Source organism: Phaenicophaeus curvirostris, chromosome 20 (assembly GCF_032191515.1).
Source record: "Phaenicophaeus curvirostris isolate KB17595 chromosome 20, BPBGC_Pcur_1.0, whole genome shotgun sequence".
NCBI classification, from domain to species: Eukaryota; Metazoa; Chordata; class Aves; order Cuculiformes; family Cuculidae; genus Phaenicophaeus; species Phaenicophaeus curvirostris.
This window is the reverse complement of record NC_091411.1, coordinates 6,925,034-6,939,856: the sequence shown is the minus strand read 5'-3', so window position 1 is coordinate 6,939,856 and position 14,823 is coordinate 6,925,034. Positions and strand designations below refer to the sequence as shown.

Genomic DNA, 14,823 nt, shown 5'->3' with positions numbered 1-14,823 from the left:
TGGCACTCTTGAGAGCTCTTTGATTAACTCTGCAGCTCGCCAAGCCTGTCAGCCCCGCCTGCAGACCCAGCCCAGCTCCTGCCTTTCAGCGGGACGCGCCCAGGACCGAGCGCAGCCCTCACCGCGTCCGTTAGGAGCAGTTCCACGGGGCAGCTCAGTCTACGATCAAGCAGAGGAAGCGAAAGCGCAACATCCCCGTCCCCTGACCGGCTCCAACCCCCCTGGGCGCCGCAGCCCCCTCCTCCCCAAGGGCCAATCCCCCTCCCCGTGCCCAAACGTGCCCACGGGCTACAGAACCCACAGAGCTCGCCCCGAGCGCTGTCGCCGCCTGCCGCTGGCAACGAGGGTCGCGCCAGCGGCTCGGGCGGCCTTTCCGGGGCTGCGGAGCCGCCTCGGGCCGGGGAGCCCCCGCCCGGTTCCCGCTGTCCCTGTAGACTCGGGGAGGAGCGAGGCGGTCGCTGTCGGCGCCCCCCGCGGCCCCACCCCGCTCACCGAGAAGCGCCGGGCGAGCGGCCCCCGCCGCTCCGGAGGCCGCGGGAGGAGCCGGCGCCACCGAGACCCCGCGCCGGGCCGAGCGGAGGCCGCGCCGCAGCCGGGGGAGCCGCCGCGTTTCCGGGTCCGCGGTCGCGCGCTGCCGCGCCATTGGCCCGTTCGAACGGCCACGTGACCCCCCCCACCTAGCGGCGCCGTCGCCATGGAAACGGGACGCGTCCTCCGCGGGCGGCGGAACCGCGGGGAGGGTCGCGGCTGAACGGCCCCGGGTTCAGCCCCTCCAGGGATCGGGACCCGCCCCGGCAGCCTCTGCCAGGGCCGAGAGCCCTGTCGGATGAGCGATGGAGCTGGTGAGGGGGCTGGAGAACAGGCCTTATGAGGAACGGCTGAGAGAGCTGGGGGTGTTTAGCCTGGAGAAGAGGAGGCTGAGGGGAGACCTCATTGCTCTCTATAACTCCCTGAAAGGAGGTTGTGGAGAGGAGGGAGCTGGGCTCTTCTCCCAAGTGACAGGGGACAGGACAAGAGGGAATGGCCTCAAGCTCCACCAGAGGAGGTTCAGGCTCAACATTACGAAAAACATTTTCATGGAAAGGGTCATTGGGCACTGGCAGAGGCTGCCCAGGGAGGGGGTTGAGTCACCTTCCCTGGAGGGGTTTAAGGCACGGGTGGACGAGGTGCTGAGGGACATGGTTTAGTGTTTGATAGGAATGGTTGGACGCGATGATCCGGTGTGTCTTTTCCAACCTGGTGATTTTGTGGTTCCATGATTTTTCCCTGAGATCCAGCACCCACCTCGCCCCCGCCTCCCTTCAGCGAGCGGTAGGCTGAGGAGTCTCCCCTGAGCCTCCTTTTCTCCAGGCTAAGCAGCCCCAGGTGCCACAGCCCATCCCACAACCCTTGTTCTCCAGCTCCTTCACTGGATACAGATCCCATCTTACATCTGGGACCTGCCCCTCACCCCTGCGCATCAGAGCAGTGGAAGCAGATTCCACCCTGCTGCTCTGCTCTGAGACCCCCCCTGGAGCCCTGCGTCCAGCTCTGGAGCCCTCAGCACAGGGAGGACATGGAGCTGTTGGAGTGAGGGCAGAGGAGGCCACAGAAATGATCCAAGGGCTGGAGCACCTCCTGGATGAAGACAGGCGGAGAGAATTGGGGTGGTTCAGCCTGGAAAAAGCTCTGTGGGGACCTTAGAGCAGCTTCCAGTACAGAAAGGGGCTGCAGGGAGGCTAGGGAGGGGCTCTTGATCAGGGAGAGCAAGGGATGGGATGAGGCAGGGTGGATTTCAACTGCAAGAGGGGAGATTGAGAGGAGATCTTGTTTTCCTGTGAGAGCGGGGAGGCCCTGGCCCAGACTGCCCCATCCCCAGAGGTGTTCCAGGCTAGGCTGGATGGGGTTTGGAGCAACCAGAACCAGTGGGAGGTGTCCCTGCCCATGGCAGGGTGTGGAACTGGATGAGCTTTTGAGATCCTATTCAACCCAAACTATTCCATGATTTGCTGTTCACCCTGTCACGGTACCCAGCCCCTGCCAGCAGTGGCATCACAGACCAACTTTGGCTGTACCTGAAATGCCTCCACAAACCAGCTTCCCTGGAACTTGCCCTCTCTTCTGCCAAAACAGACCTGGTTTCTGGCTGATAATTACAGAACTGTAAGCCTTGGGCCGCAGAGCAGATCCCTTCAGTTCTGACATGCATCATCTCTCGCTACAACAGCCATCAGGTATCTCTACACAACACAGCTCACGACTATTTCACATTGCTCCCTGCAGGGGCAGCTCCTAATCCCATGGCTACAACAGCAAATCCTGCTACTCTTGTAGGGCAGAAACACCTACAGATCCCCCGGGGCACACATTCCTCTTAACATTTCTTTTTCCAAAATTAAAACTGATTTTCAGAGGTATTCCAGAGAGATTTCACATTCTAATCTTTTACATCACTACTGGGCACTGGTGGTTTGTGTGGAGCATGTTTTCTGGGCGTAACGCGGGAGAAGAACGCACGGCTCTCGCAAAGGGCACAGAAAGAAGCAAGCCTTTATCCCTGCAGACTGTACAGAATCAAGTACGGGAAGAACCGTTTACATGGAAGAATAAAAGCGTACCATCTGCCGAGCGCAGCATTGTTTCTGTCACAGGAAGGATGCCTTCCCCAGTACCACGGATTCCTCCAGTTCCCTCAGGATTCTACTGCAGGAAAAATTGTCACTTAAGAACTAGTATCCAGTGTCTCAGTCAGCAAAACATTTCCGATGACGTGGATGAGTAGCGGAAGACAGCCTGAAGCAGAAGCCACTCAGACCTACCGTATCTGGGATGGCTGTAACGCTCACCAGCCAAGAGCAGCTCGCTTCTAAAGGAGAATTGCTCTTGCCTAAAAGAAGCCTATGTGCTGCATTCTTCACTTCAGAGCTTCTCTCCAGCAGCATTTGATCCCTTCCCTCTAAATATCACGTTCAAACATACACTCAGCTGGATCCCTTCTGCTCTCTGCAACCTCATATTCTGAACGGGACAGTGTCCACACCCACACGCCGGTCCAGGAGGTGCGACCAGTCCTTTTGACTCTTAAAAAATAAATGCTGTTCGTTCTGAAGTGTTTTACCATGCAAGTACTTCAGGAAGGCAGCTGCAGCTGGCATCAGGCTGCAACCACAGCTTTTTGAATGACTTCTTCCATGCGCTGGTACCAAGGCTGGATCTTGGTGTGAACCATCATGTCGTCAAAGGCTTCTAGCCCTTCCATCACCCGGAGGACCCCGTACACCGCCTGTGCCAGAGAACGTGGATTAGAACAACGCTGAAAGTGTCAGCGGTGGAAAACGGCCGAGTGACTCGCTAGCCTAGCCATTAGGGCCCTTACCCTGTCCTGCCATCTAGACCACTGCTCTGATAAGCAAGGAAGACTGAAGAGCAGAAAGGCAGTTAACAGTATGCACGATTTTCCATGAGGAAATAGTAAGGGAAAATCAGGATCTACACGTAGTTATGGGCAAAAGTTAATCCCATCTCTGCATCAAGCCCTGGTGTGAACTGCTTCACTTACATTCCACGGAGAACTGCTGGTGCAGGGAATGAATCCTGCTGTGCTCTGCATTGCTGCTGGCAAAGGAAAACCCAGCAACAGTGAATGTCATAAAGCCCATGCAGGCGTCAGGCTTTAGCCACCAGCATTCAGGAGCCAGAGCAGTGGCCTGGCCTGTAATCAGCTTTTATCATGCTTCCGCATGACCAGTAACACGCTCCTGCAAATGGGAACTGCTGGTTCCATTTAGGAAAAGCTTCTCTGGGGGAAAACAACAAATCCTCTGTAATCCAAGTCCCCTTCACGTGGGAACGGTATTCCTGCAGAAACCACATCGACAACGTATCTCATGTAACTCTCTTTCTCTGCCTCTACTTGCATCAACAATTTCACACAGATGAGCGACTGGATAATCGGTAGCAGACCTAAGAATAGATGCAGGAATTCATCCCTTACCAGGTCAGCAAGGTTCGGCTGGTTTCCACCCATGAAGAGGCGATGTTTGCCAACAGCTTTCACCCACTCGTTAACTGCTTCATACAAGTCCTCTCGGACATTATCTTGAAGGTGATGTCTGGGTAAAGAAAAGAACTAGTCTGAAAACACTGGTATGTTACTCTCTTTAACCTTTTATCATCTCTGATGTTATGGGCTGATCTTTGTCTTGGAATGAGGAAAGTATTTGGGAGTAAAGTGATTTAAATTGGTGATATATACTATTTAGTGATTAAATAGTAGATGAGTAGAGGGGGCGTTTGGCACCTCCAGTTGAAGAAGTACCACTGTTACTCACATTGCATTCAACAGCTTGGTTTAAATCACTGAGGTTCTGACCCTCGAATGCCTGGGGTTCACAGCTAAGGAGGGTTAGGAGATATTCCTCTCGTGTGCCTGGTGCTCAGTGGTACCAACCTTTTCTTCAGCCTCTTGCTAACAAAAAACATGGCAACAGCCCCCAGGTACTTGGCAAAGAAACCTTCCACAGTTCCAAACTTTCCCTCCCGGACGATGTAATCGAAAGACGCCAGGGCTTCTCTGGGGGTACGGTAAACGTTGGGGGAGATGAGATGAACGAGCCAATCATCTGCCCATTTCCTCCACTTCATTTCTTCCCTGCAAACATTCAGAAAAGACTTTTCAGTGAAGGCAGTACAGAGTGCAGGGCTACAGGAGGCAGCCGGAGCTTCTGCCAAGGACACAAGTGTCAAAACCTCCTACCCTGGTGACCTCTCTGAAACGCACTCAGGATCGTTATCTCTGGCAAGGCTCCTCGAGCCTCAAACTAAAATTAAGACCAAGATAAAGCACTACCTTCTCCTCCCAACAGGAGAGCTAAGGCAGAAAGGGAAAATAGCACTCCAGAACATTCGTACGTGACAAAGGAATGGCCGAGAAAGAATCTGGAGGCAACTGAAGGCTTGCACGACTAGGACTGGGGGAACTGGACCATCTAACAGCATTGTTTCAGATTACATAAGAAATACAGCAAAACCACTCCAGCTCCCCAGGTTTTAAAACACCAAAGGGGTGTGACAAGATTTGTTAGCACTTGCAGGATTTTATATCTGCACCATCCCAGAGCACATATGGAGGAGGCTGTGACCCTACCTGGAGGGCCCAGAAACTTAAGAACACTTACACTCTCACTTCATTGACAGGATAGACCCGCTTTGTCTCCTTCTCATCCAGCATGAGCCAGTATTTATTCCCATACTCAAATACCTCCTTGCCTTGCTCAGTCACTGTTTTCATAGGAGGATAAAAGGACACGATCTCTTCTAAGCTGTTCCTCCTGTGGACAGAAACATAGTTAGCTCTGATCTGTCTGCTATAAAAATGGGCAGATCAAAAGGACAGATCAAAAGATGCACACTTTAAAATGTATTATTCTGAGAATAAGTGCACAAGGCTCCAAATTCTCTTTGAAATAAGTACTGAAAAGACTCCGTAACAGCTGCTTGCAAATAATTGTTATCAGTATATACCTTTCTCTGTGTCAGAATAGAAACCTTTGCAGGCATACAGCTATCTCCCATTCTCACATGCTTTGTCGCACAGATCTAAAGCACAGGCCACAGGCACAGCAATTTCATTCCATCTTAGATGTCATAACTGAATAAAGGTAAGCTTAGTTCCAGCATTAACATTAGTCCATGTTAAAATAGATTTTATGCCAAGAGAATCTCATGGGTGAAAAAAGTGTAGCTCTGAAAGGTAAAAACTTTGCTTTACCGCACCATCCACACCATTTCAGCCAAGGTCAGGTCTGCTGGGCTAAAAAACACCCAGAGCTTTGTAGAATGAGGTCAGCAAGATACTTATGACTGAGCCTCACAGGGCCCTCCCAGTCCTTGGTCTGCTAGGGTCATTCACATTTGACTTGTCTCCCATCATCCTGTTTTCTTACTTGGAAATCAGGTAGGTCTTTATTGCACTGATGATAACCGAGGAATCATTCAATTGCTGAAAAACAATTAAAACAAATGTCTTTTAAAAGAAGTTGGTGAAATGCAAAAGGAGATTCTTCAAAACAGTTTTCCCTACGTGCTGAGGTTCCAAGTTAGCACTGCAGTTGCTGTTCCTCCCATGCATTTCCACAGGAGTCCCTGTGCCTCTACACAGTCCCATGATCAGACCTTTTCTGAGACTGTTCACAGTATCGCAGAGGCCAGGTACACACACAATATTAACAGGTTCTGGATTTAGGGTCTTGGAAGTGAAGGAGGAAAAGCAACATCAATGTAAAAAAAGGCTCAGCTGAATCTTTAGTATTTTGAGAGCTCATTCTTTTCCCACAAGATACAAGCAGTATAATCACCAGATTGAAGAGTCACTACACAAACTACATAAGAAAGACCAACAAAGAACTCCAATAAGGCCAAGGCATAGGAAACCATGAAGTAGGAAACAAATCTTAGGCTCTTGAGAGAATAAAAGATGATGTAAAGATTACATTGCATGTGATAAACCAGAGTCAAAACCTCCAAACCACTGCTTGTGGCGAAATCAAGCTCTCAACACAGTAAGACTTACCAGGGGGCTTCCAGCATTGGCGAGCAGGATAGGCACCTTTCTGTAGGTAGAGAATTTAATCTCTCTCCTCATTATTGGGTTCACTTCCACAATTTCATACGACAGTCCATGATAATCAAGAAAAGCTCGGACTTTGCTGCAGAAAGGACACGTTTTATACTGGTAGAGAGTCAGCTGGAGGTTCCTGGCAGGCAGCTGGGGAAGGAAGAGACCAGAAACTTCCATTTTCTACTAAAAATATAAATACTACCTTCTTTCCACCCTTATTTTTGTTACAAAATCATAGTAATTGACATTTAGTTTCAACATCGGATCATCAAAATACCTTGGCTAACAGCTGCTTTCGTCAAATCACATCACAAATATACTCCTTCCACGGGGACCAAATACTTGCTTTTCTCAGTATCTATTTACTCTGCTGGAAACACCTACTCACAGCCAAAGAAATAATTTAAATCTCTACAGCTTACCCCTCTAAACACAATTCTGAAACTAAAGAAAAACATAACTGTATTTAAATCATCTCTAAATCAGAACCACAACTGCATTTTCAATCCAATCTCCCCTCCAGTAACCTCTTTGGAAGCCACGGGGAGGGTATAGCAGAGTTTGCTGCTGATTTTCATCTACCTGTCCAAATCCAGATTCCTGAGATGAACCAACCCAGACACAGCTGAGACAAGGCAGGGAAGGTGTGGGGCAGTGAGGCCTCCGGGAGGGCTGTTTCCCAGCACAGGTCACTTTCACAATCTGACAGGCACTCAGACATTATAAACCAAATGCAGGCACCTCACTTTGTAACGTACTGGGTCACACAACCCCCATGGGTGCTTGAACAAGTAGACAACGCTGCCTCACCTCCCCAGCAAGCCCTCACTGACATGGATTCCCCACAGCTCAAGTACAGTGTTGCCTCCCTGACAGCATTTACTGCAGAACCATGGAATGGTTTGGCTTGGAAGGGCCCTCAAAGCCCATCCAGTCCATCCCCTGGCACGGGCAGGGACACCTCCCGCTGGATCAGGGGCTCCAAGCCCCATCCAGCCTGGCCTTGAACCCCTCCAGGGATGGGGCAGCCACAGCTTCTTGGGGTAACTTCTTCCAGAACTCTTTTTTCTCCCTGGATGGGGCAAAAGTAGGATATTTCCCTTGATCCTAGTGCTGATAATAGGAGTGAGGACAAAGATATGAGAGGTATCCCATCACTGCCGCTTCTCCCATGTTTTCTGGCTGATTTTCAGCCCAGGTGGGAATCACAGAGCATTCAATGGTGGGAACGGCCAGGCTGGGTCCCCTGAGAATCCCTGTGTTGTGAAGGTGTCATGGAATCATGGAGCAGTTTGGGTTGGAAGGGCCCTCAAAGCCCATCCAGTAACACCCCCTGCCGTGAACAGGGACACCTCCCACTGGATCGAGGGCTCCAAGCCCCATCCAACCTGGCCTTGAACCCCTCTAGGGATGGGGCAGCCACCTCTGCTCTGGGCAGCCTGGACCCTCACCCTCAGCGTGAGATTTTCTTCCTAGTATCTACTCTGAACTTCTCGTTCAGTTTAAAACCATCACCCCTTGTCCTGTTGCTACAGATCCTGCTAAAAAGCTTTTCCCCGTAGTTCTTATCCAGCACTGAGAGGCAGCCATCCCTTCTCTGGGTACCCTGTGGCAGGGCCTCCCCACCCTCACAGGAAAACATTTCTTCCCCACAAAAGCAGCCGGGGGCACCCGCTCCGCGCCCTCCCTGCGGCCGGGGGAGCACGGGGAACGGGGGCAGCAGCCGCCGCGGGCACCGCGTTACCTCAGCGGCCGAGTGCTCCCGCAGCCTGTGCCGCGCCGCCAGGTAGAGGCCGGCGCCGCCGCCCAAGGCGAAGGCAGCGCCCAGCAGCGCCCTGCGCCCGGCTCCCCCCGCCGCGGCAGCCCCGCAGCCGTAGGCCCGGCGAGGGGCCCGCAGCCGCCATGGAGACAGCAGCGCCGCCGCCGCCGCCCAGGCCCTACCGCCCGCCGCCATCTTCCGGCACGGCGCGCGGGGCCCGCCCCGAAATGGCGGCCCCGCCCCGAAATGGCGGCCCCGCCCCGAAATGGCGGCCCCGCCCCGAAATGGCGGACACGCCCCGAAATGGCGGCCCCGCCCCGAAATGGCGGCCACGCCCCGAAATGGCGGCCCCGCCCCGAAATGGCGGACACGCCCCGAAATGGCGGACACGCCCCGAAATGGCGGCCTGAAGCAGAAATGGAGGCGGCGCGTTGAGTTGGCTAGATGACAGCGGCGATAAGCTCCGCACAGGGCGGGTGTAGGGGGATCAAGGTGACCGCTCTCGCAGTGATTAGGATTGGAGAATCATTGAGTCGTTGAATCACGGAGCGGTTTGGGTTGGAAGGGACCTCAAAGCCCATCCAGTCCCACCCCTGCATGGGCACCTCCCACTGGATCAGGGGCTCCAAGCCCCATCCAGCCTGGCCTTGAACCCCTCCAGGGATGGGGCAGCCACCACTGCTCTGAGCAACCTGGGCCAGTGCCTCCCCGCTCTCACTGGAAACAAGATGTCTCAATCTCCCTTTTCTGAGCTGAAATCCATCCCCCCTCATCCCATCCCTGCTGTCCTTGATCAAGAGCCCCTCCCCAGCTTTCCTGCAGCTCCTTCAGGTACTGGAAGGTCGCTATCAGGTCATAGAATCATAGAATAACCAGGTTGGAAAAGACCCACCGGATCATCGAGTCCAACCATTCCCATCAAACACTAAACCATGTCCCTCAGCACCTCATCCACCCGTCCCTTAAACCCCTCCAGGGAAGGTGACTCAACCGCCTCCCTGGGCAGCCTCTGCCAGTGCCCAATGACCCTTTCCGTGAAGAATTTTTTCCTAATGTCCAGCCTAAACCTCTCCTGGTGGAGCTTGAGGCCATTCCCTCTCGTCCTGTCCCCTGTCACTTGGGAGAAGAGCCCAGCTCCCTCCTCTCCACAACCTCCTTTCAGGGAGTTGTAGAGAGCAATGAGGTCTCCCCTCAGCCTCCTCTTCTCCAGGCTAAACACCCCCAGCTCTCTCAGCCGTTCCTCATAAGGCCTGTTCTCCAGCCCTTCACCAGCTTCGTTGCTCTTCTCTGGACTCGCTCCAGAGCCTCAACATCCTTCTTGTGGTGAGGGGCCCAGAACTGAACACAGGATTCGAGGAGCAGCCTCACCAGTGCCGAGTCCAGAGGGAGAAGAACCTCCCTGGACCTGCTGGCCACGCCGTTTCTGATCCAAGCCAAGATGCCATTGGCCTTCTTGGCCACCTGGGCCACTGCTGGCTCCTGTTCAGTCGCTGTCAACCAACACCCCCAGGTCCCTCTCCTCCAGGCAGCTTTCCAGCCAGACTTCTCCCAGTCTGTAGCTGCACAGGGTTGTTGTGCCCCAAGTGCAGGACCCGGCATTTGGCCTTGTTAAACCTCATGCCATTGGACTCAGCCCAGCGGTCCAGCCTGTTCAGATCCCTTTGGAGCCTCCTGATCCTCCAGCACATCAACACTTCCACCCAGCTTAGTGTCGTCCACAAACTTGCTAAGGGTGCTTGCAGCGGGGTTACCCCATAGGGAGGAGAAAAGCTGGCTGCGATGTTAAATGAGGACATAACCTTTTCTTTCTCCTTTGCCGCAAGCACCCAGTTAATAACAGAGAGCTCGGGCTGGGTTTGTCTCAGGAGCGCGCTTGAATTAATGCTCTAATTGCAAGTTATTTTCATCCCAGCGACACCTCACCCGAGGGATGAATAAAAACACACAAGGATTACATCTCCTCGGGGTGTATGAGGTACTGGGCCAAAGACAGGGAAGGGCAGAGCGAACCGGGCCGGTTCCCGCAGGGCAGAGCCGCTTTGCAGGTGACCCCGTGCCGCTGGGGGGCGATGGCGGCTGCTGCTGCGCCCGCCCGCCCGCGCGCCGCCCGCCCCGCGCCCTGCGCGCCAACCACAGGTTTTACCGCAGCGCCGCCCCGCCCCGCCGGGCCGCGCGCCGTCCCCGTCATTGGTTTGGCGCCCCCGTGGGTTGACGTCCCCGCCGGCACCGCGCGGCGTGGGGCGGGGGGGGGGCGATGGCGGGGCCGAACGGGGACCCGCACGTGGCCGCGGGCGACAGCGACGGCAACGACGACGACGGGGACAGCTTCGGGGAGGAAGGTGCGTGCGGGAGGCCCGGGGAGGAGGCCCGGGTGTGCCCAGGGGCTGCTGGGCTGCTCCCGGGAGCGGGGGGTGTTGGGCACGGGGGGGCTGCGGGCGCTGCTTGGGCTGAGGGAGCGGGGACTGGGGTGAGACCTTGGGAGGAACGGTGTCCTGTGAGGGTGGGGCTGCCCCATCCCTGGAGGGGTTCCAGGCCAGGCTGGAGGGGGCCTGGAGCCCCTGATCCAGTGGGAGGTGTCCCTGCTCACGGCAGCGGGTGGAACTGGATGGGCTCTGAGGGCCCTTCCAACCCAACCCATCCCACGATTCCCACCCAGCGATGGGGCGCAGAGATCCAGCCTGCAGCCACCCTTGGGTGTTTTATTAGTTTCTCTTGGTGTAAAGGTGTGGACAACCATGGAGACAGAACTTTGGAGTTCGAGTCCAGAGAAGAGCAACAAAGCTGGTGAAGGGGCTGGAGAACAAGTCTTACGAGGAGCGGCTGAGAGAGCTGGGGGTGTTCAGCCTGGAGAAGAGGAGGCTGAGGGGAGACCTCATTGCTCTCTCCAACTACCTGGAAGGAGGTTGTGGAGAGGAGGGAGCTGGGCTCTTCTCCCAAGGGACAGGAGACAGGATGAGAGGGAATGGCCTCAAGCTGCACCAGGGGAGGTTCAGGCTGGACATTAGGAAAAAAATTTTCACGGAAAGGGTCATTGGGCACTGGCAGAGGCTGCCCAGGGAGGGGGTTGAGTCACCTTCCCTGGAGGGGTTTAAGGGACGGGTGGACAAGGTGCTGAGAGACATGGTTTAGTGTTTGATAGGAATGGTTGGAGTCGATGATCCGGTGGGTCTCTTCCAACCTGGTGATTCTATGATTCTATGATTCTATGAATCTGGACAGATCATTATCTTGGAGTCGAGGCTGTGACCCATCTGCAGTGATGGGAGGCTCAGGTCTGCCCTGAACCACCCCGAGAGCGTGCACTGCTTTTTGTCACCTCACCAATTAATGTTTCAGAGTCTTTGAAGAGCTGGGAGAGACAGTGGATTTGACAGTCGCTAAATGTGCCCTCTGCATTAAGTTGTTCCGTCATGCAGCTGGGGCTGTGTGTGCAGTAGCTGCTCCCGAAGGCCTGGAGCTGTTTCCTGGTCTCATGAGGCTGAAGCTGTGGGTCATTTCCTTCCTCAAAAAGGAAACCTTATTTGTCCTTATTTCTGTCCTTGTAAGAATGCGAAGTAGTCAACAATGTGATTATCATACTCCTGGTCAACGTTCTCATTAGGGTTATGTTTCCAGAAAACCACACCATGCCTGCAACTAATAGAAGACAATCAAAATGCTTTTAGAGCTTATTTTGAAATTGTAAATATTTTTTTTCACTTCCCAGGGCTGTAGAACTTAAATAGCCATCACTGGAGCTCTAGGCACTGAGAACTCTTAGGCTTGTGCAGTGGTTACAGACTTCTTAGCAAGCTGATGAATAATGTTACTTGTCAGAAGTCATTACCATATCTGCTAGGGATCTGCTCACTTTTTAATTGGAATGTGGTGAATCAAATACTGCGTTTAAGTGAAGAGCTCTAACCCATGGAAGAGGGGGAACAGTTTTAAGCTGAAAGAGGAGATTTAGATGATATCTTATGAAGAAATGTTTTCCTATGAGGGTGGGGAGGCCCTAGCCCAGGTTACCCAGAGCAGTGGGGGCTGCCCCATCCCTGGAGGAGTTCAAGGCCAGGTTGGATGGGGCTTGGAGCCCCTGATCCAGTGGGAGGTGTCCCTGCCCATGCAGGCGTGGGACTGGATGGGCTTTGAGGTCCCTTCCAAGCCAAACCGTTCTGTGATTCTGATTCAGGTATCGCATACCTTGAAACAGGGTTTGCAAAATACTGGTACCTGCTGCTTTTGGGGAAAGAATGTCTGTGCGATTGGTTTTTAAATGCAAGGGCATCAGCAGTGCTCTGGCTCATGGTGCCACCCCTGCGTATACCTTCAAGGGCGAACATTTATAAACAAGCTGAAATGCAGCCTACGCAATTCTCCAAAGAACTAAATGCTGCAGCACTGCTGTGAGTGGTTCCAAAGTAGTCTAAGAAAAGGAGAACAATTCTTTTTTTAATGAAACTTCTTCACTATTAAGAATGCAAATGGCTGCAATATTTAAATATTCACGGTTCTCTTAAAGCTGCTGGGGACCAGCCTGGGGGCTGTGAGCACCCTGCCTACAGAAATGTTGAGGGGGCAGCAGGAAGGGCACAGTTGGGCTGATGAGGCTGAGGGGTTTCAGCACAACTCAGCCCTCGTCCATCGGACAAGCAGGCCTGCAGCACATCCTCCTACTCCTCGCTGTCTCCGTGTATTCTGTTGGCTCAGAGCAGCAATTCAGGCAGGAGCTCCTGCGTCACGCTTGGCAGAGGAGCCGAGTGGAGAGGAGCCAGCCCCAGCCGGTGACGTGTGGGTTTGTCCCACCCGCGCAGCCATCGTTCCCTGTCCTGCAGCCCACGCTCCTCACAGGCGTCAGCCTGCAGGTCACAGCTCACCGCCTGCTTCCCTGCATCCGCTCAGCCTGTGCGGCTTCAGAAAGGGGTATGGGCCTGGCTCTGCCTGTAAACACCCTGGGGCTCCCGCATAAATTGTCAGCAGAGGTGTATCTTGTCTGGCTTTTCAGGGTCATTTTTTTTGTTACTCTTTGGGATTGCGCAAATATTGCTTGGAGCAGTCCAAAAGCAAGTGTTTCATCACAGTAGCACAGCCACCTTCATCCAATTAACGGTGCTAATACGTGTCACTGTGGAACGTCACTGTACTGAGGCAAACACTGACTTGGAACAAATGCTGTAAATAAGAAACTACCTTGGGAAGCACCTGTCAGGATGATCCCGAATGAGTCTGGGTTTTATCTGAAGTACCCAAAGCCTTAATGGTGTGGGAACATCCCATGGTTGGACTTGGTACCTCACACGTCCCTCCCTCTGGAAGTGCTGGTGCCACTGCAGCACCTTTGGGCTCATCCCTGCTCCTGCTGCCTTCCCCAATGGCAAAACCAATATACTTGCATCCTTCAGTCTCTCCTTTCTTTTCATTTTAGAATACGCAGCAATAAACTCCATGCTGGACCAGATCAACTCCTGCTTGGATCACCTGGAGGAGAAGAATGATTATCTACATGCAAGCTTGAAAGAACTGCTGGAGTCCAACCGCCAGGCCCGCCTCGAGTTCCAGCAGCAGAGCGAGCAGCAGAACATGGAGACGGATGTGCAGGGGTCACAGCCTCCTGTCTAGTACTGGTCACAGACACTTAGTGGTCACTGATTTAATGTAAAACTTGAATAGTAGAGGTTCCTCATTCCTTCCTGTGGCCGCATCCTGCCATTTGCTGCTGTGCTCCGATTTCCGTTAGCTGTGCCGTGAATGTGGAAGCACAGTGGTGGAGGTGGGGAGCTGGCTCTGTTTGCTCCCCACCGGCACTGACACCTAGTTAGAGCCGGCTGGCTGCAAGCAGGCCCTCTTCAGAGAGGGGAAACCTGACCTGCTCTTCCATTGTCAATTCCTGGCAGGGAGCACTCCAGCTCTGGCCTCCTCTCCCAAAGAGCACAATTGGCAGGGGCTGTCCCAGCTCCAGGCTTGCTCCTAAGGGTAACTGGCAGCAAACTTGGAGAGAGAGGCCCTAGGCCAGCTCCTGCCTTCAAACTAGCTTCCCTGTTATCCACACCAGCACTGGCAGGTGGCCCCCGAACACTAGTCAGTCACGTAGCCTTCCAGGCACATCAGACAAGCTACCAAGGTGATGGTTTTGACTTGTGATTGGAAGCTGCCTGATTCCTTGTGCTGCCATTAAGGATTCGGGCTCCAGGGAGAGGCAGAGCAGCCTGGTTGTCTCCAGCACAGTGTTAGTTACACCACAGAGACCTGGGCTCTGAGCAGAGACCTCCCTGTTCCTTCTGACAAGAGCTCCCATGAGCATTCTGGTCAGGAACCTGGTGATCCTGGGAGGAGGGCCTGGGGCCAGCACGATGAAGCAAGAGTTACTGTTCTTCTGTAGAATTAAAGGAGTTCTTTTGAAAGTTAAAGTTACTTACAAGAAATCTGTTTTATTAAAATCAGTTTGAAACAAAATTTGTTCCTGAGAGTCTCTGCTAGGAGAACAGCC

At 53.6% G+C, this 14,823-nt stretch overlaps 2 protein-coding genes across 2 annotated transcripts; one reads left to right on the top strand and one right to left on the bottom strand.

Annotated features, from left to right (window-relative positions):
• Positions 1-2,510: 2,510 nt before the first annotated feature.
• On the bottom strand, positions 2,511-8,582 carry PTGES2 (prostaglandin E synthase 2). Its single transcript, XM_069873308.1, has 7 exons — positions 8,343-8,582; positions 6,551-6,745; positions 5,925-5,980; positions 5,157-5,309; positions 4,430-4,630; positions 3,974-4,091; positions 2,511-3,262 (listed from the first exon to the last, which is right to left on the bottom strand). The coding sequence occupies exons 1-7, from the start codon at positions 8,550-8,552 to the stop codon at positions 3,134-3,136; spliced, it is 1,062 nt and encodes a 353-aa protein (XP_069729409.1). The 5' UTR covers positions 8,553-8,582; the 3' UTR covers positions 2,511-3,133.
• A 2,029-nt stretch (positions 8,583-10,611) lies between these two features.
• Positions 10,612-14,789, top strand: BBLN (bublin coiled coil protein). Its single transcript, XM_069873313.1, has 2 exons — positions 10,612-10,696; positions 13,762-14,789. Exons 1-2 carry the CDS (start codon positions 10,612-10,614, stop codon positions 13,953-13,955), a joined length of 279 nt encoding a protein of 92 aa, XP_069729414.1. The 3' UTR covers positions 13,956-14,789.
• Positions 14,790-14,823: the final 34 nt, after the last annotated feature.

Excerpts from the sequence above, each read along its gene's own strand:
- PTGES2 (XM_069873308.1), bottom strand. The coding sequence starts at position 8,552 with ATGGCGGCGGGCGGTAGGGCCTGGGCGGCGGCGGCGGCGCTGCTGTCT. Across the intron at positions 5,310-5,924 it reads AAGACCTACCTGATTTCCAA|GAGGAACAGCTTAGAAGAGA; the intron begins GTAAGAAAACAG and ends TTCTGTCCACAG. Across the intron at positions 4,631-5,156 it reads CCTGTCAATGAAGTGAGAGT|GGAAGAAATGAAGTGGAGGA; the intron begins GTAAGTGTTCTT and ends GAATGTTTGCAG.
- BBLN (XM_069873313.1), top strand. The coding sequence starts at position 10,612 with ATGGCGGGGCCGAACGGGGACCCGCACGTGGCCGCGGGCGACAGCGAC. Across the intron at positions 10,697-13,761 it reads GGACAGCTTCGGGGAGGAAG|AATACGCAGCAATAAACTCC; the intron begins GTGCGTGCGGGA and ends TTTTCATTTTAG.